Source organism: Pleurodeles waltl, chromosome 10 (genome assembly GCF_031143425.1).
Source record: "Pleurodeles waltl isolate 20211129_DDA chromosome 10, aPleWal1.hap1.20221129, whole genome shotgun sequence".
Classification (NCBI taxonomy): Eukaryota; Metazoa; Chordata; class Amphibia; order Caudata; family Salamandridae; genus Pleurodeles; species Pleurodeles waltl.
The window spans coordinates 477,335,310-477,355,909 of record NC_090449.1 but is presented as its reverse complement, the minus strand read 5'-3'; the positions used below and the strand labels follow the sequence as shown (position 1 = coordinate 477,355,909).

The following is a 20,600-nucleotide window of genomic DNA, read 5'->3' as shown; positions in this document are numbered from 1 at the left end:
CAACTTCCTCTACCCCGTCCCAATCCCCTCAACTCCAGCCTATCCCAAGCACACCTTCAGACCAGCATTCACCCAAATCAACACACAAAAGTGGCTCAGGCAAACACAAGCACCACACTTCATCTCACAGGCACTCACACAAGCACTATCCCCATGCCGACACACCAAGATCCACTGCCTCCACTGTGTCCCTCTCCTCCTCGTCGTCCACCTCCCTCCCAGTAGCCTCTCCACTCACACCTGCATGCACTACATTCTCATCCACTACCTCCATCACCAGCACGCACATCACTACACACCCCTCACTGGCAGTCACCACCCCTACATCCATGCACATGTCCCCTGTGTCCTCCCCCACCGTCTGTGACCCCTCATCCCAAACTACACAAACACAAGCACACACCCACCCAACAGCCATCCACCTCACAACAGCATCCAGCTCATGCACCTGCACCCAAACACAGCAGACTGACACCTCCTACAACCACTCCCTCTTCATCCACTCCCAAACCTTCACCCTCCTCCCACCCCAATGTCCCTAAGAAACTTTTCCTAGCCAACACTGACCTGTTCCCTGCCCCTCCTCCCCCACCGTCCTTCCCGTCGGGCCAGGGTGGCCAAAACCCAGCCCAGCACCTCAGCCACCAAGTCCATGTCCGCTGTGGTTCCTGCAGCTGTCAGAGACTCAAAGGGGGCACCTGTCAGGCCAGCCAGTGTGCCACCAACCCCTTCCAAGGCAAAGAACATTCCGCCACCTGGCAAGGTGAAGAAGGGGACAGCATTCAGTAAGGGGAAGGAGCCACAACCACCCAGCAAGGCCACCTCAAAGTCTCCAGCTTCCAGACCCAAGGTGACACCACCATCTGCCAAGGGCAGGAAGGGGCACAAAACACCAGCCAAGGCACTTCAGCCGTCCAAGCCTGCCGGTGAAGGCCTTGTGGCTACCAGCACAACCGCCAGCACCGACACCTGCACCGCGGCCAGCACAGGCACCTCCACCGCGGCCTGCACCGCCGCAAGCCCTGCCGCAAGCCCTGCCGCAAGCACTACCACCTGCACCGCTGACAGCAGCACCACTGCCAGCAGCAGCAGCCCCACTGGTCAGCCGTTAGAGGCTGCAGGAGAGGGGCTGGAGCCTTCCCCCACCACTGGTAGCATCCCCACCAGCATCGGCAATACCACCACTGTGCAGCTGTACCGGCGGTGGATGGACTATAGCCCTGCCTCCATGGAGTATCATGCATCCTGACCACTGCAAATCTTGTGGGTCTGACACCCAGGTGAGGGACTGTGACCTGGCACCCCCCAAGTGCTGCATCAATGGGCACCAAGCCCCCTCCAGAACCAATGGAGAAAGGCATCCACTCACCCTATCCTTGGCAGGATGTCGCACACTGGGCACAAAGCCCCCTCCAGAACCAGTGGAGGAAGCCATCCACTTGAGAGACTGTGGCCTTGCACTCCCCAGGACCAGGCAGTGGGCAAACCATCCACTTGAGAGATTGTGGCTTTGCACTCCCCAGGACCAAGCAGTGGGCAAACCACTCACTTGAGAGGCTGTGGCCTTGCACTCCCCAGGACCAGGCAGTGGGCAAACCACCCACTTGAGAGACTGTGGCTCTGCACTCCCAGGACCAAGCAGTGGACAAACCACCCACTTGGAGAGACTGTGGCTTTTCACTCCCCAGGACATCGCTGTGGGCATGGAGCCCCCTTCAGGAGCAGTGGCGCTGTACCATCTTCTGGCTGAGGTGCCCCCCCCCTTCCCCCTGAGGTGCCTGTGTGTTTTCGACCTGATGCCCCTGCAATGTTCTCTCCGTTTTGAGGCAGGAGTCAAGTGTGGGCTTGGCCTATGTGTTATGGCCCAGTGGGCCACAGACTATTTTTGTGTGGACATTGTCCCTCATTTTGTATATATTGTATATATTGTACATACTGTTTATTTATTTATGAACATATTACTCGATAATTCTCATATTACACAAATTTGACTCAATTCCTTTTGTCCTTGCATTCTTCCAGAGGGTTACGGGGTGTATATGTAATGTTGTTGCATGTGCTCGGGCTCCATGGAGTCCTGGTTCTTCATTGAGTGTCGAGAGGTGAGTGGTTTCCCTTCCAAGTACTGTTTCCACCGTGTTTTTGAAGGCGTTGGAACCGCCCCGGAAAAGCTGGCGGATGGGCGGGTCGTAATGGGGTAGGAGGTACATTGTCTTCCGCCTGGCTGTTGGTGGTTACCGCCGCGGTGTTTGTTGCTACTGCCGTGGCGGTCGGAGTGTTAAAGTGGCTGTATGTGTTGCCGGTTTCCGCCATGGTCATGATCCCATTTTTTTTAGCACCGGCCTGTTGGCGGCATTACCGCAGCTTTACCTCCGACCGCCAGGGTTGTAATGAGGGCCATAATCTTTCGTTTGCACTACCAAATCCATTCTGTTAGCAAGAAAAAGGACCTTATGGCAGCCTCTTAAGGAGACTAAACATTCAACCTTTCTACCAAATCTGTGACCTATAGTGATCTCTTAAGGAGTTTAACCATCAACTCTAGTGGGACTAACCAACCATCTCTAGTGGCCTAACAAGGAGTCTAACCATCCAACTCTTCTACCAAGAACTGTGAGTATGTCTGACCTTATTTTATTTTTATAATTTAATTTATAAGGGGACACGTTAGGAGTTCGACGAACCTTTTGACTACGCTTGGAGTGATTCCACTAAGAGCTTCACCTTTAAACATCAATCCTTTCAACATAATCAATAAACAAACATTTCATCTGGCGTCAAAATCTTCACACACCATGACCCATTTGGCCACAAATAAACACCCCTTGAAGTTAAAGTTGGAAAGTTTATTTCCCTATATTAACAATGCTAAAATCAGTAAATTAATCTGAACACCAAATGATAAACATACATGAATAACACCGCTTGACCAAATCTTCTAAAGAATGTCAGTTTAACTAAAGCATTAACAATTAAGCATTCAAAAGTAACAGTACAAATTAATAGCAAGAATAACTGCGCAATAGAAATAGCATATATCTTGATCCCACAAGTGAACAACATCAGTTGTTTATTAATTTCAATGTCAAACATTCCTGGGCTCCCTAACTAACCTTCTGATTAGAATAGCATGTTTGGGCATCATGCAAAACAATTTGGTTAAAGTTAATTTGGAAAACATCTAACTATGACTCCATCAAAATAGCGGTTGGTACCTAGAAACAAAAAACAGTCTACAACAAGGACAAAAGCATTTTGTTATACCTCTCCTCAGTATGGATCAGCAAGCTGTGATTATCTTCGTCAGTTGGACATCCGTCTGGTCAGCCCCAGCAACGCGCAGTGAAAGGGGATTGCTCAGACACGGGGACTCTAAACTATCTGAACCATTTAAGAACAATATCTAAGAGATCAACATTCAGCATAAAAACTTAAGCAATAAAGTCAAAGTTAGAAATAAAGTCATCAGGAACTTATTCAGCTCCTCAAACAGAACAACTACAGTGAAAGTCAGAATAGAAAAGAGCATCCCTCTACTCTGTGCAGTCGGTCTAAGTTAGAGTTTCCTAAAGAAACTTCCCACCCTGTCATTGGTCATAAAATCTTATGTTTACAGTTAGTCCAATAGAAATAAAAATCCAAATCTAAGATATAACTAAACTGTCTTTCACATGTCAATGATTGGCTCCTCTTCTCCTGTTCCCATCTTCAGACTCGTCAGGTAACTTTCTTGTTGCCATCCGTACTCCAGTCAGTGCATCCATTGTTGGTTCCTGGGAACATCGCTGTCTCACGCATCAAACTTTACAAAGTTGCAATTTCTAACACAAGACATTCTAGCAGCAGTTCTCATGAGAAAATTAAAGACATCTGCAAAATGTTTGGTCAGCACAGTGCGAAAATTAAAGCATTAAGGCCCGTATTTATACTTTTTTTGCGCCGCATTTGCGTCGTTTTTTGACGCAAAAACTGCGCAAACTTGCAAAATGCCATTGTATTTTGTAGTTTTGCGCCGTTTTGCGTCAAAAAGCGGCGCAAATGCGGCGCTAAAAAAAGTATAAATACGGGCCTAAATCTCAGGTTGTAATTCCCCACTATTTTATTTGACGATGCAGCTTAATACGAGGCTTTGCAGACTAGGCCCAAACCTCGCTAATTTAAGGCCTATAGTAAAATAAGCAAATACATTGCATGAAATCATTAATATGACATACTACTACCATTTTCTCTACACCGGCACTTCTACTAATAATAATATGCATTTACTAAAAGCATTACGTATTTAATGGTGGTCACTGAAGTGAGCACATTTTTCAAGTTGCACATTATTTTCTATATCAGCTTAATTCTATGCAAATTCTTAACCCATAACAAATGAAAATCCTTAGTGATTAATTCAGCTTTCACACGGGCACCGGGGCTCAGAGGCCTGAAGGCCCCACTGAACCCTGATTATTGCTGTATTTCACAGTTCAAGGTGCGGCAAGGTGCCCAGTTCCTCCCTTGCACTGGGACTCATGACACACTGGCTATGCCACTGGCAGAGAGAATGTTAAGATCAGTGCTGCAGCCCAGTGAAAACCTGCTTGGGTGGGGGCCGATAGTATTTTTGGTTCCTAAGCAGGTCTGAAGTTGAGAGGCTACATTTTTTCCAGTAATTTGCCTAAGTAGGGGACTGGGCCTAAACTGGTTGGTGACAAATGGTCAGTCAAGGGCTTTTCCAGCAGACGAGAGACAATGGTATTTTCCCAGCTGCTGAAAACAAGGCGGACATCGAAGAGCACAAACATAGAGGTTCAGTAATGATCGCAGGCTAGGCACGGATCCGCCGCTGAGCCAGATGGGCTGATGTATCAAACAGTATTAGTACTTCTTGAGGAGATAAAGCAGTAAAATATTTGAAGATAGGAGCGGGTAGGGGGTGTCACGTACTGAAGTGACAGGTAGGAGGAAGGTAAGGAGGTATGCAGATTTTCAGATTTCCTGATTCAGATTTTCCGATTCAATTTTAAGAAGAAAAGAAGCTACCTTTTCTCCCCCCCAAAAAAGGGTCGGTTTTGACAAGAAACGAGACAGGAGTGAAGAGTGTTTGGGTAGGTGTATGCTGAAATTATTCTAAATACTTATTTTGCCATGTTAAGAGAGTGTGCAATATGGTTAGTAAAATACTTTTTTGCGTTTTACTCTGTGTAGTCTGTATTTCTGATTGTACATAATATTCTGTTCAGTACAGGAGTTTTTCCTCCAGCTTCTGTCACTCATATGAGTTTTTAATCTGAGCGCGCCAAGGTCGTTGGTCAGCTACGGTTTTGTTTATTTTGACAGGCTTTCGGCCTAGAACTGCCCTCAAAATCGATCAGGGAGTCAGAGGGTGTTGTAAACGAGGCAGGGAGGAGGGATAAATTAAGTTCTAGATACGAGAGGAATAATTCAGCAGAGCAATTGAGCGATTGCAATTTGACTAAGCCTTGGAAGACAGAAACCTTTAATTGTTACCACAAAAGGAGGATGGCAATGAAGTGGTATTTTTATTAAGGAAGTCGTGTTCAGGAATTTCAAAAGGAACAATTAGGTGATCTGACCAACTCATAGGGCGAGGAAACTAGATATAGATCAGTTTATTAGGAACAAGGATAGGATAAAGTAGATGTCCAGTTTTATTTGTGGGTATTTGTGTTTTGGAAGTTAAGACCTGACCTGACATAAGACAGAATGAATTCAGAAGCCCCTGAGGGAAAAGTAAGCCAGGCATTAAGATTTCTAAGAATTACAATTGCGTCATGTCTCAGCATAAAGTGGCACAAACAGTCTGAAAAGCCATATAAGGTAATAAACGGATTATCTGGCTGCCTGTATGGCAGAACAAAAAATAAGTTTTTAATGTTTGGTTTCGGAGCCGCAATCAGAATTTCCACTAATTGTATGGGTGTGGGGGGCAATCAAGGTGGCAGGCACGTGAGAGCAGCAAAAGAATGTTACATCTCCACCTGGACGAGAATGGAGGTCAAAATATTGTAATCTGGGGTAGTGAAGTTTTAAAAAGAGACACACTGATGGGCTTTGTCAGGACTTAGTCGTGCAGGCTATATCTGTAGACATATCACAGATGAGTCCTGCTATTATGTTTAACAGAAGGTCTTACATTGACCAGAAGCCCCTTGAGAGTATAGCAAGAATGAGAATGTGAAGGATCTTCAAGCAATGGGGGAGAGGGGGGGTAAACGTTCCTGGCAAAAACAATTTCCATCAGTTATTTAGAAAGCAGAGGAAAAAGACAGAGAATAGGTAAAATTGATAGGAATAATAGTATAAGGAGGGTTGCACAACTAGTTACATTGTGACATGAAGATACCAGGCCCTGTGTGGCAGGGGTGGATGGACGGATCCTGATGTCTCTGCTCGGGCATAATTGGAGGGAAAGCCGGTGCAGGTGTGATGACCAAGCATCCAAAAGGGCAGCTGATGACCTTATCACATTTCTCCTGAGAAAAACACCCAGTTGTGGCATGTTGCGCGGTGAAGGGGCATGTGGCGGGGGGCAACAAAATGAACATACAATTTAAAAAATGCGGCCAATCCTAGCGCTGCATGAAAGAAGCATTAGGATTGGCTGGAGCGCCCTGGCTGGGCGCTCCCAGGCAAACTGGAAGCCTGTGCCTACTCTCTCCAGCCCGGCAACACAGTGCCAGGTTGGAGAGTGGTGAGAGCACTGTGCGCATTTGTGTTTGGCCGGCCTGATACGGCCGTCATCCCCCATTGTCCTGCCCCTTTAACAATAAAACAATAATAAACACAGTTTATTATCTTCTTATTGTTAAAGGTTGGCAGCGACTGCTGCTCGCGTGAGTGGGAATGGTGGGATGCTCCTCCGCCATAACCGAGGAGCGAGGAGCTGCCGCTGAAAACACCTTTCCCTCAGGAGACAATGGCGGATGTTGCCAAGGGTCCTCTCTGCTGAAGAGATTTCTGCTGCTCTTGCTTTCTTGCAGGCGGTCAGAGAGCTGCTTGGATTTTCTTTGTTGGGGACATTTCAAAGCAGTAGAAGCCCGCAGGGGGGCTGTTAGCAGGCTTCAAAGGGCAACATTAGTGGGAGTGTGTACTACACTGGTGGGCCCTCAATATCTTTTGAGAAGGGTCTTGGGTAAAATACAGTTCTTAATTTGAGCCGGTGGTTTATGGTGGGGGGCACAGCACTTATTTGTGAGCATCAGTGGCTCCTGTGCTATGGCGGAGTGTCGCCCCCCCTGCGAGCAGCAGCCGCTGCAAACCTTTAACAATAAAACGATAATAAACTGTGTTTATCATTGTTTTATTGTTAAAGGGGCAGGGCCATGGAGAAGGACAGGGACAAAGGGGGGGGGGAGTGCACAGCACTCTCCCTCAGTGAGCCTGTATCTTTGGCGGGCCATCTCTGGTCGGCCAAACACACATGCGCCCTGTGCTCTCTCCAACCCGGCACTTTGTTGTCAGGCTGGCAAAAGTAGGCACAGGCTCCCAGTTTGCCTGGGAGTGCCCAGCCAGGGTACTCCAGCCAATCGCAACTCTGCTTTCATGCAGCGTTAGGATTGGGCGCAGGGCAGGCTGGGAGCCTGTGCCTTCAGTGAACAGGAAAGAGGAGTGCTGTGGTGCGGGAGTGAGGCAGGTAAGTTTTTTATTTTTTTAAAATTGTTTAATTTGTCCCACCTGGGCCCCCCTGCCGCGCGCCACCTCCACCCTTATGCAGCGAGCCATGACTGTTTCTCCATTGGGAATTTACTGCGAGTAAAAAACACATATGGGAAAGACAGAGGGAGAGAAAGGCGGGAAAGCGTCACAAAGGGAGAAAGCAGAAAGCAGCAAGAGTGAGCTGAATGGGCAGGGAGTGGCTGTAAATGGATTAAAGAGGCAGAGATGGCTTTAGAATTGCGCTGCCTCAGTATTCTGTACTCACAAAATTAATTGCAGTAGCTGTGTTTTTCAGAGGAGAGCTTTGGGCATCGGCATCTTTTTATTTACAAATTAAGCACTGGGGAAAATTACTCAGGCAAACAGAAAACACTGTCACATTGGTGGGCGTCAAAAAGCAAATCCTCCAGAGTCCAAAGATAGGCCATAGGGGCGAAAGAGGTACCACCCACTAGTGCAGGGGTGTTACATCCTAAGGAAGAACTCATCAAGGGAGGTCGGAGTTGGTCCACTAAGGAAGTAAACCACAGGGCACTGGCTGAAATGGAGCATGGTACTCTGCTGAGCAACTACAGGCAGTGGAGAGTACTTACTTGGCCACAGCCGTGTAAGGGCTAGGGCAGTAATGTGGATGGTCCCTCACGGGGTGGAAAGTGAGGTAGGTGAGTGATGGTAGGACAGCATATTGGTGAGGTGGTAGTTGCTGGGGCATCTTTGGGTATGTGGCGAGAAGTTGCAGATACCCCTGGAGTTTCTGGGAGAGGAGACCTTAAAAGGTTATGTAGTCTGGGGGGGTGGTAGTGAGGCCCTTAAGCTGCGTGAGCATGGTGTCTCAAGCCGCTGCAATGGGGTGTTTGCGAAGTCATCAGACCTCTTTCCAATGTAGCCTCGAACTTTCTGCCTTCCCCCAGTGCAGCATTGCTCTTAGCCACTGGGGTAGGGTAGGAGAATGATGAGCCCTCCAGTGTAGGGTTAAAAAGTGTTTTGCCAGTAGGAGACCTAGGTTAGCGAAACGCACTCTGAACTTGCGGTTTCCCCAATACAAAAGAGATAAAGAGCTGTTGCCTCCCAAGTGTTTAAAATAGGTAATTCAGTAATTATTGCTAGGGTGTACAGCTTGCCAGTAATTAGTGATGGTGGAACTGGTCCAAGGCATATGATGAAGGTCAGCTGTCTGGGTCTGGCACCTAGGACACTCTAGGTTTGCTGTTGGAAGCATGCGATTTAATTGGGAGGGTGTGAGATACCAACTTTAAAGTACCATGTATTGAATATTTTTTAAACACGCATTTCTGGAAACGGATTGGGGGCCGCAAGGGATTTGGACCATTCCATATCATGTTGTGGTCAGCTACTTCCCAGAGCTGTTGAAGTCATGTCAATGTGGGCCCCATTGGCTCCCTTATGGCTCTCTAGACCCATGTTATTTAAGTGATGTCCCTCCCACATAATGTGTATTGTGTGTATTGCCGCGTGGGTAGACGGTTTGTTGTCTGTTGGGCCCCATATTGACCGTAATGTCACTTTTAGTTGTCCATACAATAGGAATGGTCCAGGGGGAACACTGTAGTCTTGTTGTAGTTGGTCAAATGTGAGGAGCTGGGAATTTTGAAAGAGCTCACCTTCTGTATCTAGGGAGTGTTCATGCCATATCAACAGATGGTCAGCTGCGAAAGGTCCTAAGGGTCTAGGGTGGCCCTGGAGGGAAATCGAGGAAGGGTAAGAAGGGATGTGCTTTGCCAGTTGAGTGATTTGGGCCAGGCACTTCCTAGAAACTCATACGTTAAGGGACCAAGAGCAGTGTTATTTAATATTGGGGTGGAGGAGTTGGTGCAGTATGTGGTGATGAAGAGAGCTGTCCCCTGTGCTTGTCTCATTAAAATTCCTACCTACCAGCCAACGGGGAGACCCATTGTAGTTGAGCTGCCAGGTAGTACGCTTAATAAGAAGGCACTCAGAGGCCTCCTCAACCCACTGGTAACTGGAGCTTATTAAGGGAAACTCTTCTCCTCTGTCGACCCATTGGAGGTCTCCTAGTATTCGGTCTAGATCCTGGAAGAATCTTTAATTGGAAAAGACTGGGACATTGACAAAATAGAAGGACATCATCGGCATAGACTGATAAGGCTTGTATAGTCACGTCAAGGGGGATAACTCATGCCCTTCTTCTAGGCAGAGCCGGTGAGCCAGAAGCTCTATGGCAATCACAAAGAGGATCGGGGAGAGGGGGCAGCCCTGTTGCGTGCTGCAACCAATTGGGAATGGGGCTGAAATGAGGCATCCCACTTGTGCCCCAGAAGTCGGGCCTGTGTATTGGAGTTTTTTATATGCCGGCAGTCCTGGATCTAGTCCCACCATCCAAAGGACCTCAAAAAGGTAGTCCCAAGAGAGGGAGTTGAAGGCCTTCTCAAGATCTAATATTCACCGCTTGAGGGTAGTTCAGCGACGCCTGGTACATGATATGGAAAGGCGCCTTATATTATTGAAGGTATTGCGACCCAGAACAAAGCCGTTTTGGTTGGGGTGAACTATAGCATGGAGAATGTGTTAGTATCAGTCTGCAAGGTTCTTGTCTAGGATTTTATAATCGCCACCCAAAGTGGCTACCAGTCTGTAGGAAGTTAGGATTTGGGGTTCCTGCCCAGTTTTAGTAGGGCGGACAAGAGGGATTCCTGGAGGGAAGGAAGGAAGGGGCCAGAAGTGAGGGCCTTGTTGTAAATTCAACTAATTTTGGTACTAGATAGGTCAAGAAGCGATTGTAGTATTCCAGAGGGAGTCTGTCCAACCCCAGAGTCTTGTTACGGGCTAGGTTGTGTGCTGCCTTTTTTACCCTCTCTGTAGTAATCAACTTGCCTAAGTCAACGCGCTGTAGGGCGATTATGGTCGGGAGAGGAAGGGGACCAGGAAGCATCTAATGATATTGCTAGGAGGGGCAGGGAAGCCCCCTATAGGTCTGTACAGTAGGCATCAGAGGCTTGGAATATGGCAGTTTGTGAGTGTAGGGGGGCCCCTATGGTTTGGGCTGTATCTGTGAATGGGGGGGCCTGAGTGTACTGACAGGCTAGCCAGACGAGTAGCCATCCGGGATTATCTCCTGTTGCATAGAGTCTGATTGTGTATTCTGTATAATTAAAACAACGCAAGCACTCTAAGAGAGAAGCGTGATTTGCTTTGGCCTCCGTGAGAAACTGGTGGGTGGTATCATCCGGGAGAGGGCGATTAGCAAGTGTCGCCACCCAAGCTGTGATGGGTAATTCCCTATGCACACAAGTGATGTGATGAATGCAGAAACCCCTTGTAACCACTTTGAAGGATTCCCATGCAATAGCTCGGGAGGCGGCTGGGTCCTGGTTGGTTTCACATTTGGAAATGTGACTTAGTTGTGTATCCCAGAAGACCTGGTCACCTAGTACGTCCTTTGACAGCCATGAAATGGGTACTGGAGGAGTGGGGTACCCCATTCAATGTCCAGATTGTGAATGGTGTGGTCTGACAGCACGCGGGCCAAGTAACCCAACTATATAGGGCAGGGGATCAATTCAGAGGAGCAGAGGAATTGGTCCAGACAGACGTGTAGGTTGTGGGTGGCTGAATAGTAGGAATATAGGTGCTGGTATGGGTTATAGGATCTCCAGGCATCCAAGAGGGGCCATTATCAGACCCACTGGGAAACCTGCCTTGATTGTTGTTGGCTTAGAGTAAGGAAGGGTGCGATCGGTTGAGAGAGATGTCAAGTACATTGTTGCAGCACCTCCTAATATTCAGGGGAGACCCACCCATTTGTATAAACACTTTTGAGAGTGTGGGCCAGAATGATTCCTGATCTTAGTTAGGGACATATATACTTCCCAGGAGGAATTGGTCTCCGTCCAGCTGGCCCTCCACAAACACATATCGTCCCCTCCTTGACAATTACTGTGTTATGAATTTGGAAGTGGGTGCCTGGACGAATCCAGAGCAGTGATCCCTGAGCGTATGCTGAAAATGACATGCCATAGATTGTGTCTCACCAGCGTTCACTGAGCCGCTGGAGTTCAGTAGTGGTTAGATGTGTCTCTTGTAGGAAGCTAATGTGTGCCTGTTGTCTCTTAATGTAACCATAAATTGTGTATCAGTGACGTGCTGAATGCCTCCCCATAACATTTAGTGTTACCAATCTAGTGATCTGTCGGGGTCCATGTGATGATAAGAAAGGGAACAACATGCTAAAACATTTTAACTTGAACTGGAGTCTTCTGTTGGGAATCGCACGCCCAAACATATGTTCTTTAAGCCAGAACAAGTAGGGGGGGTTTGCAGTGGAATCCAATGAAAGATTGAGAGAGGGGACTGTCCGATGGTAGGTGTGCAATCACTGACTTGTCCCAATGGGGCGATCGGCCCTCTGTTGATTTCTCAGGAGACCTACTGGTCAGGGGCAGGGGACGTCTGGCATCTTGGTATGGGAGAAGATGAGGAAGGAGCACGAGGTGAGATGAGTCCAGACAATTGTCCACTTGGAGCAGAAGTTCTAGTTGGGTTCCCTTTTGCTGCTGAATCCATGGAGTGGGCTGAGTATGTGGGGTTAGAGAAGATTGTCTACGGTTTCTGGTGTTACCATAGGGCCAGTCAATAAGCCTGCAAGACTGAAGTTTTCTGAGGCTGAATGTTCTTCGTTCTCAACCAAGCTGGAATCTTTTTGTTGCTGGGGTGAGGATTGTCTGAAAGTGAATGCTGCATCAATACCTGATTGTTGGCTTTGTCTCAGTTCTTGTGGGGATGGAGACCTGACAGCACCTTCGGATTTGTTCTGCTTCTAGCTCTTTCCATTTTTACATTTACCTTGATGGGTGTGTTAGGTTGGGATGTTAGGGAACAGTTGCTGCCCTTGAAGTGTGTTTCTACCCAGTCCTGCACCATGTCCGGTTCCGTAAAGGAATGAGTATGTTTGTCGTGGATTATCTTCAATTTAGCAGGGAACAACAGGGAGTATTGGACATTAGGATCCCTGAGGTAATGTTTTGCTGCCAAAAAGGAGGAACACTGGTGTTGAGTCTGCACTGTGTAATCCGGGATAGTTGAGATTCAACAGTTTTCTCATTCAAGAGCTACATTCCTTGGCGCTTGTAGGATTGCATCCCTATTTTTGTAGTGGAGGAGCACTGCAACCAATGGGCAAGTGAACGACCCTACGGTACTCGGTACTCGGTGTGCTCTTTTCATGGAGAAGTGGGGTGAGAGAGATTGGACATGGGTAAATGACTTGATCCATTCTTCTAAGAAGTCAGTCATGGATCTGGCACCCTCTGAGCCCTCCGGTAAGCCCACCACTCGAATGTTATTCCATCGTGCTCTACCCTCAGCATCCTCCGCTCGACATTCCAGTCCCTGTATTTTTTCAAGGAGGTCAAAGGTAGTACATGCTTGGTCTATCATTTGTGGCTGGATATCTGTGATGGCTCGTTCACTGTGGTAACTCTGGAGGTCAGTTTCCTCTGGTCTTCTCGTAGAAGGCCAAAGTCCAACCAATACGTTTCTATTTGGGATTCGACAGATGTGCAGGACATTTCAATAGCCTGTAGTATGGCAGCCAATTTGACAAAGGAGTCTTGGGTCTGTGGATTTATGGAGCCCCTCTCCTCATAGCATCTGGGGGACTTGGACACTGGTGAGGGCAGGTGAGATTGGGTTTTAGCTGTTTTCTACCTACCCATGGTGATCAGCATGTTGAGTCCTGGGTTTTCTCTGTGCGCCAGCAAATGCAGTTAGTGTTGTGTGTCTCTTCTGGTCATTGACTGTGAGGGTAGCATATGGAAAGACCATACTACAATTGGCTGCCCAGAGTTGTGCCTGAGCTGGGGAGGAGTCGTGGATGGGTGTTTGCCATCCGCTGTGACCTTGTGTGAAGAGGTTAGCAGCATACTGTTAGAGTGAGTCCTGTGGGGTCCTAGGCAGATCCATGGTGCAAGGGTGCCTGTGATGTAAGCAAGATTGTTTTTCTGCAGGAAAGGACACCTTCCTGCATGAAAACAATCATGAGAGGCATTTTTCTCTAGAATGCAACACATGGAAAGAATTAAAAACAAGGATAAATAAAGATATTCTCCTCGTTACACCCCCCCCCTCCCCCCCCTGGAGAGGCATATCATTTTGACACATTCCCAGGTCTGCCACTAATGGTATGTCTGGGAATGATCCAAAATCCATGGGTGGGTGCTTGGGAATGCTCCACCCTTGAAATTCTTCCTGGGGCAGATAAATGCAAAGCAGTGATTTGTGCTGCCTTGCATTACACCCGATTTATCAAGCTATGCAGGGGCCATTCAACACTATGATAAATATGGGCTATAATTTTGGACTGAATCACACAACTTGGGATTTTATTTTGCGTTTTATCAATTTTGACTTCAAAGTTGACTTCCTATCCCAACTTCTGACACGCCATTTTTGTCTTCTCATTCGGGGCAACAATAATCACACTTACTCCAGACTTTACTATCACCTAACACCAAAGCAAATTCCCTTTATTACTTTCCTGGAACTGGAAAACCTTTAATCGCCTTTCCTTGTCTATCCAGACTTCTCTACTCTCAGCATATCTCCTGTCTTCACTACAAACTATCTGGCAATTCTTTCCCCTTTTTCTGTCCTCGACCCTTCCTCTTATGTCGACCACACCACCTGACTTCTCTGACTTCTCTTCACAAACCACCTCTTGATTCATTAAGGATCCAGTAACAATACAAAAGGAACCTCAGCTGCTTTTTCACGAGGAATTGCTCTGACTGCTTACAAGAGCTCATGATGAAAGATGATTTTCTACAACAGCGTCTTAACCATGGATAACTGCAAATGCTCCTTTGTTACTCTGCTGGTGTGCTTAACAAACCTATTATGACCTGATGCTACAATGATGTTTTTATGTGGCGGACAATAACTGAAGTTAAAAACTCCCCCATCTCCTGCAAAATCATCTGACAGCCATTTCAGTTATGACCCTACCACTCACCAAATGTTCCACACAATTCCTTATAAAAAGCTCTAACTCTGTGTGCAAAGCTGGCTACTAGAAGGATCGTTTGACATGTCTCTTAATTTCCCTAATGTCTGTGAAGCCCACATTGGGTAACGCTATGACCTTTTGCCTCATCCCTACAGGTACCACCAACAATCCAAAATCTCGGATCAAGCCTCCATCTAGCATCAATTCATCCAGCACATGCCAATATATTTTCTTTTCCATACTTACACCGCCCTCTTTGACCAACCCTCTCTAAGCCATTCACACCAGTCAATGTATGGTCCTCTCTCAAATATCACTTCTAACCTTCTGTCCTAGTGTCTACAACAAACATTAGTCTTCAGAGAACAAAAGACATTTAGTAGAATAAAATAAGGCCCGTTTCCTCTTTTCAAGCAGATGCCTCTGGATCAGGCCTCCTAAATCCAAAGCATTAGAGTTGTAATTAAGATCCTAGAATGAATTGCAGGTTCAAAACAGCCACACACATAATATTTGTGCTAGACATCAAGAGTGCGTGTGCTCCATGTACGTGTGTGTACATAACCCGTAAATGGGGAATATTGTCTGCAAACATTATTTCACCCTTTTCATGTGCATTATATCCACATTACTTTCATTTTGTGCAGGTATATGTATCATTCAAATTATGGTAGAAAAGGCATGACCAAAATGGGAACAACTGCTGTTCACCCTCCGACGATATTGGCAATAGTTCCGATAAGCGGGGTACAGTTGCTAAGAAGATATAAGCAGGGTACAGTTGCTAAGAAGAGTCTCAGCCACGCTTATATTAGGGAGAGCAGACTTCCCCCAGTGCATTCCAAATAACTTCGTAGATCAACCAACGGGCTTTTCAGTGCCCCTTCACCATTAGCCGCCTGGTCCCGGGCACTACATGTGGATACTGTGGCTTGAGATGGAAGATTTCCGATTCCTGGTTCTTTGAATACACTGTCACGCAAGTAATCAGATTCATGACTCTCCTCAACGCCCTCCTATTCAATTTTGTGTCAAACACTTTTACTATTGCAATTATCATTTTTATAATGGTGCCCAGCGAGAATATGTGATAGTGAGTTATTTTCATTAAATAGTGTCAGTCAATTTCTTGGCTTCATGTTGTCCACTCCATGTTCGGTGATAGGAGTGAGCAGGTGGCCTTGATTGTGCTTTGTGGGGATTTCTACTGGTAATAGTCTACTGTGAGTATCAGCCACAATGCAAAAGCGACACACATTCCAATACGGACACAGTGGTTTAAGTACTATATATTTGTTTACATTTAATTTATTTAGAAATTCAATTTTTTAGCATTTTACCCTATGTTCCTTCTGATTTTCAAAGTTAAAATTACTTTATTCGAAAAATACTAACATCTGTAAAAGAAATATTATTGACAACCGTTTAAGAATAACAAATGGTGGTTGTTACATGTGATGCTAAATGAAGACATCTCTTCATCGATCAGCCCCTCCTGGGTGACAGAGTGTGAACTTCTCCAGATACCATAAGTGTAAGTGTCCAGAGAAAAACTAATAACTTTGACAACTGATCGATGCTTCTGAAAAGCCTCCTGGCAAAACAATGACAAGTCGGGCCTACACTAACATATGACTTGCTAGTTTTCTCAATGGCTAACTGCTGCTTCCCTTTCAGAAATATAAATCTGTCGGCAAATCTACACTTTCCTTCAAGGCCTGCCTTTCTCAGTCATACTACATCAACCATTTCCCCTTTACTCAATAACTTTCTCCCATTAACTCATTACCAACTACTTGCATCGTTAAATATCTAGTGTAGAGCCGCCTTAATTTATCTAACACCCTTCCCCGACATCCATCTCTTGCACCATCCTCTTTATCCTTCTTTTCTTTCTACAACACTTTATCGCCAGTCATTTTCTGTTTCTTCGTCAGTTACTTCTCTACTATAATTTAGACATGAAGTCTTTACTTGTCTAGTGTTTCATGAAGCAGATATTGTTGATTTTTTTCTTTCTCCATGCCCTCTCTGCTTGCCAATTAGGCACACAGGGAAAAATAAGTAAATGCTTAAATTAACCCGACTCCCAGTCTGTGCAGTGGGTTCGGACAATTCAGTGGGTGGTAAGGGAATTGCACCGTGACTGCGCCTGTTTAAAACTTGGGTTCTCTATGGAGAAGAAAAAGCAGGCTTTTATGTAAGGACATAAATATGCTTAGCCCGATGACGAAAAACACCCATGTTTGTGTAGGTATAGTCCAGGCACAGGATTCATTTGGAGGAGAATGCTTATTTAGGCTTAGTACTTGTTTTGTCATAAAGGGAGATACTTCTAGTCGTGTCAGGAAGAGCAGGATCGTCAATGTACCCACGAGGCAAGCATGCTGTAGTGCTGAAGCTGTATGTCTCCCTTCTTCACCCAGACGCAGGAGCCCATTTTGGTCGTGAAGCAGCGGACCTCTCTCATGCTCCTCTCTTCTCTTGTAGAGAGAAGGACTGGCACCGTACCTTGGCGGTCACCTCGTGGGTCCTTAGAGTGATGCCAAATATATCTTCATGATATCTGTTCTGGTCCTAGCAGGGGAACGAGATAAGAACAAGTATGAGGACTTCCCTTTCAAATAATCTGTAAATCTGGCTCTCATTAGACCCAACAGCAAGCCTGTGATACAACAAACAACAACAAAACAAACACCAAAGCATGTTCTATTGGGACTGCTGTTAACATATTTAACGAAGTAGTAAACTACTCCCTACTTCTGAAAAGTGGGAGAAAATGATTTTACTCAGGATTAAAGTGTATTCTACAATGCATAGCTCCTTTACTGACCAGGGACTTATAAGCAATTTATGAGGCTGTAAATACAGATGGAATTAATACTTACCCTGTTGTAAAAAAGCTGTGCCACCGAGATTAGGAAAGGACTTAAAAGCCTATAGACTACAATTTCGGAATCTCAGATGGAGTCCTGACGAAACTCTCAGGGCTCTGAATTATAAACTGAAATATTTGAATGTTTGATGGTTTACTCCCATTTCTCTGCTAAAAGTAAATAACAACACCCAGAGTATGATTAAAGAACATAATATTGAAGAAAGCCAATGAGTGGGCTTGTGCATAATAGGTCCTCAGATTTAAACCTCATGCCATAACGTTTGCTATTATAACAGGTCACAGGGCTTTCTCTAGGAACAATCCTGTTAGGGTGCCTGACCTTATTTGGGTTCTTATCTTTACTTTATAAGTGGACGAGTTAGAGGTTCGATGGACCTTCTGACTGCGCTTAGAGTAAATCCCAACACAAGACTCAATTTCAATACAAAACATCAACAAAATCAATCAACAATATCAATAATCTTTGGAGTCAGTAATCTTACGCACCATGACTCCCTTGGCCATGAATAACTACACCTTTATGTAAAGTTGGAATGTTTATTTCCCTATATTAACAATACTAATATCACATAACTTAGTCTCAAAATCAAATGGTATACATACAAAAACAACACCCGTTGACCAAATCTTCTAAAGAATCTCACTTTAACTAAAGCATGGATTACTACGCACTCAAGAGTTATGGTACAAATCAATAGCAAGAACAACTGCACAACAGAAATAGTATACATCTGAATCAGCAACTGGGTAACATCAACTATTTTATTAATAGCAACCTATTAACATTTCAGGGCCTTCCCTCACTAACCCTTCTGATTAGAATAGCATGTTTGACTTCATGCAAAACAATTTTGTCAACATAAATTTAGAAAAGCACCTAACTATGGCTCTATCAAAATAGTGGTTGATACCGACAAACAAAAGACAAATTAGAACAACAATAGCATTTTGTTATACCTATCCTCAGTATGGATCAGCTAGCTGCGAATATCTTCGTCAAATGGACATCTCTTCGGTCAAAATTAGCATCAGGCCATGAAAGGGAATGTTTCAGAACCAGGGACTCTAAGCTATCTGAACCATATGGAAAGCAATGTCTAAGGGATCAAGCAAACATTTCTCATAGCATTATCTAGACAGTACAGTTTAACATGAGGATGTGCAACTAGGCCCAAGACCTTGCTAACCTAAGGATTATCATTAATAAAGCATTTACATAATAAGTAATCGTTAATATAACATACTACTACATTAATCTAAACATGAGCACATCAATTTATATTAATAAGCATTTAATAAGGATACCTCATGATCACTGGCGGTCACTCGAGTGGGCACATTTTCCAAGTCACACATTATTTTCTATATTGAGTCAAATTCTATGCACATTCATACTTCAAAATACATTAATATTTATTGGTAAAAATTCAGTGTTCACAATCTCAAAAGAAGCTCTAAAACTCAGTTACCCAGTTCAGCGAAATCTGATTTTATTGCAAGATCAGAAGCTCATATTATGTTTTCTTTCTTTTTTTATCAAACAGCAGCCACAATTAAAGTCTCCCTTTCCCAGTTACCAGCTGGAAAACCACTACAGTATGATTCCAGTAAGAAAGACAACCAACCAACAGTAATCTGCATCAATAATAGTCTTGACTGCAAGCAACAAGCCCTCTTCTCTTGGTGCTCACATTCAAGTAATTGGTTACATTAGATATAATTCTAAGATAACTTGCTGTTACTTTAAAATTTTAATTTATGTGCTTTATTATATTATAAGTGACACACTCTTTGTGCATTCCTTACATATATCTGTTTCTGCTAAACACCTCGCCATGATCTGGTGCTGCAGTAATGGCCGTGCTCGAGGCCTGTGTGTAACCTTGCATTGTTGCGCAGCCTTGGCTCTCAGTGCCTGAGGGGACGTTCATCGTTTCATAAAAAAACATCAGCCAGATGAGGTGGTGCTTCTTCCCACTCACTGAAGCGATGTTTACTGCTCCTTTTTCTTGAAGGAACACACTCTTGTTATCGAGTGTGGATTTCCTCAGCCTTCTTCTTAGCTGAATGCTTTGCTGTGCCGCTTCTTACTCCTCCTACTAGCAGGTCTTATTGAGCTCTTCCGCCCGTCCTTTGGGAGTTTTCCCATTCCAGGCCGATACTCACAATCATGCTCCCTACCAGGCATAATCCTTCCTCAGGTTTCAGGAGTTTGGTTTTCCTGTTTACTTATTTTTTTTTAATTCAGAGCTACAATAGCGCTATACATTAATTTCTTGATAATTTTGTTATTATTGTTATATCCAGTTAATCTTATTTCTGTTTTCCTCACATTTTCAGAGTGATTTACTTGCAGAGTCTTCATTCACTTGAACTAATTGTTTAACAGCCTCTATATTCTAGCTATCATGTCAGAAGATAATTCAAACTTCAACAAAGAGGAGGAAGCAAAAATATTTAGAGATACTTTTATTAAGGATTCAGTCCATCGCGTGGTTTCAGGCTCTGTTAAGTACCACCAAAAACCTGGGACCCTAAATGCAGTGCACATTAATGCAGAAAAATGATTCTTGTGCAAAGAGAGAGAAAATTGGTCCATTCCTCAAAATAAATACATTTTAAACAAGAATACCAACACCCAAGTTTCTGGTCACCCCCACAAGAGGTTTCTGATTCGATGAATGCTTTATTCCTCCCTATTAAGGTCTCCAATATGAAGGATACAGAAACAACCAGGTTAATTATAATAATGGTTATGATATTTCTGGCAAGAATCACTGGAAAAGAGGTGAAAACATTCTTAAGTTAACTTAGATGAATGTTCTCAAACCATTAACAAAACGGTCCTGGATTTTATGGTGGATCCCATGTTTAGATTTATCAGGATCATTTACTAGGATTTTTGACCTAGCTGAATAGGCTACAGCTGAAAGCTCTCAAGTAGATCCAGAAACGTTGCCAGATTGGTACAAAGGTCAATTTGCATGGTGGGCAATAAGAATGCTACCATTTTCCAAGACAGGTTCAAAATTCTCCTATTGTGATCTGAATCGA

General features: G+C 44.9%; 1 protein-coding gene across 2 annotated transcripts in view; it reads right to left on the bottom strand.

Annotated features, from left to right (window-relative positions):
• Positions 1 to 15,924: 15,924 nt before the first annotated feature.
• NOS3 (nitric oxide synthase 3) overlaps positions 15,925 to 20,600 on the bottom strand; it is a 780,913-nt gene continuing 776,237 nt past the window's right edge. For both annotated transcript variants that reach the window (XM_069210763.1, XM_069210764.1), the window contains exon 26: positions 15,925 to 17,224. In XM_069210763.1, the coding sequence (XP_069066864.1) occupies positions 17,114 to 17,224 (111 nt within the window). In that variant the 3' untranslated portion in view covers positions 15,925 to 17,113. The remainder of the gene's footprint in view (positions 17,225 to 20,600) is intronic.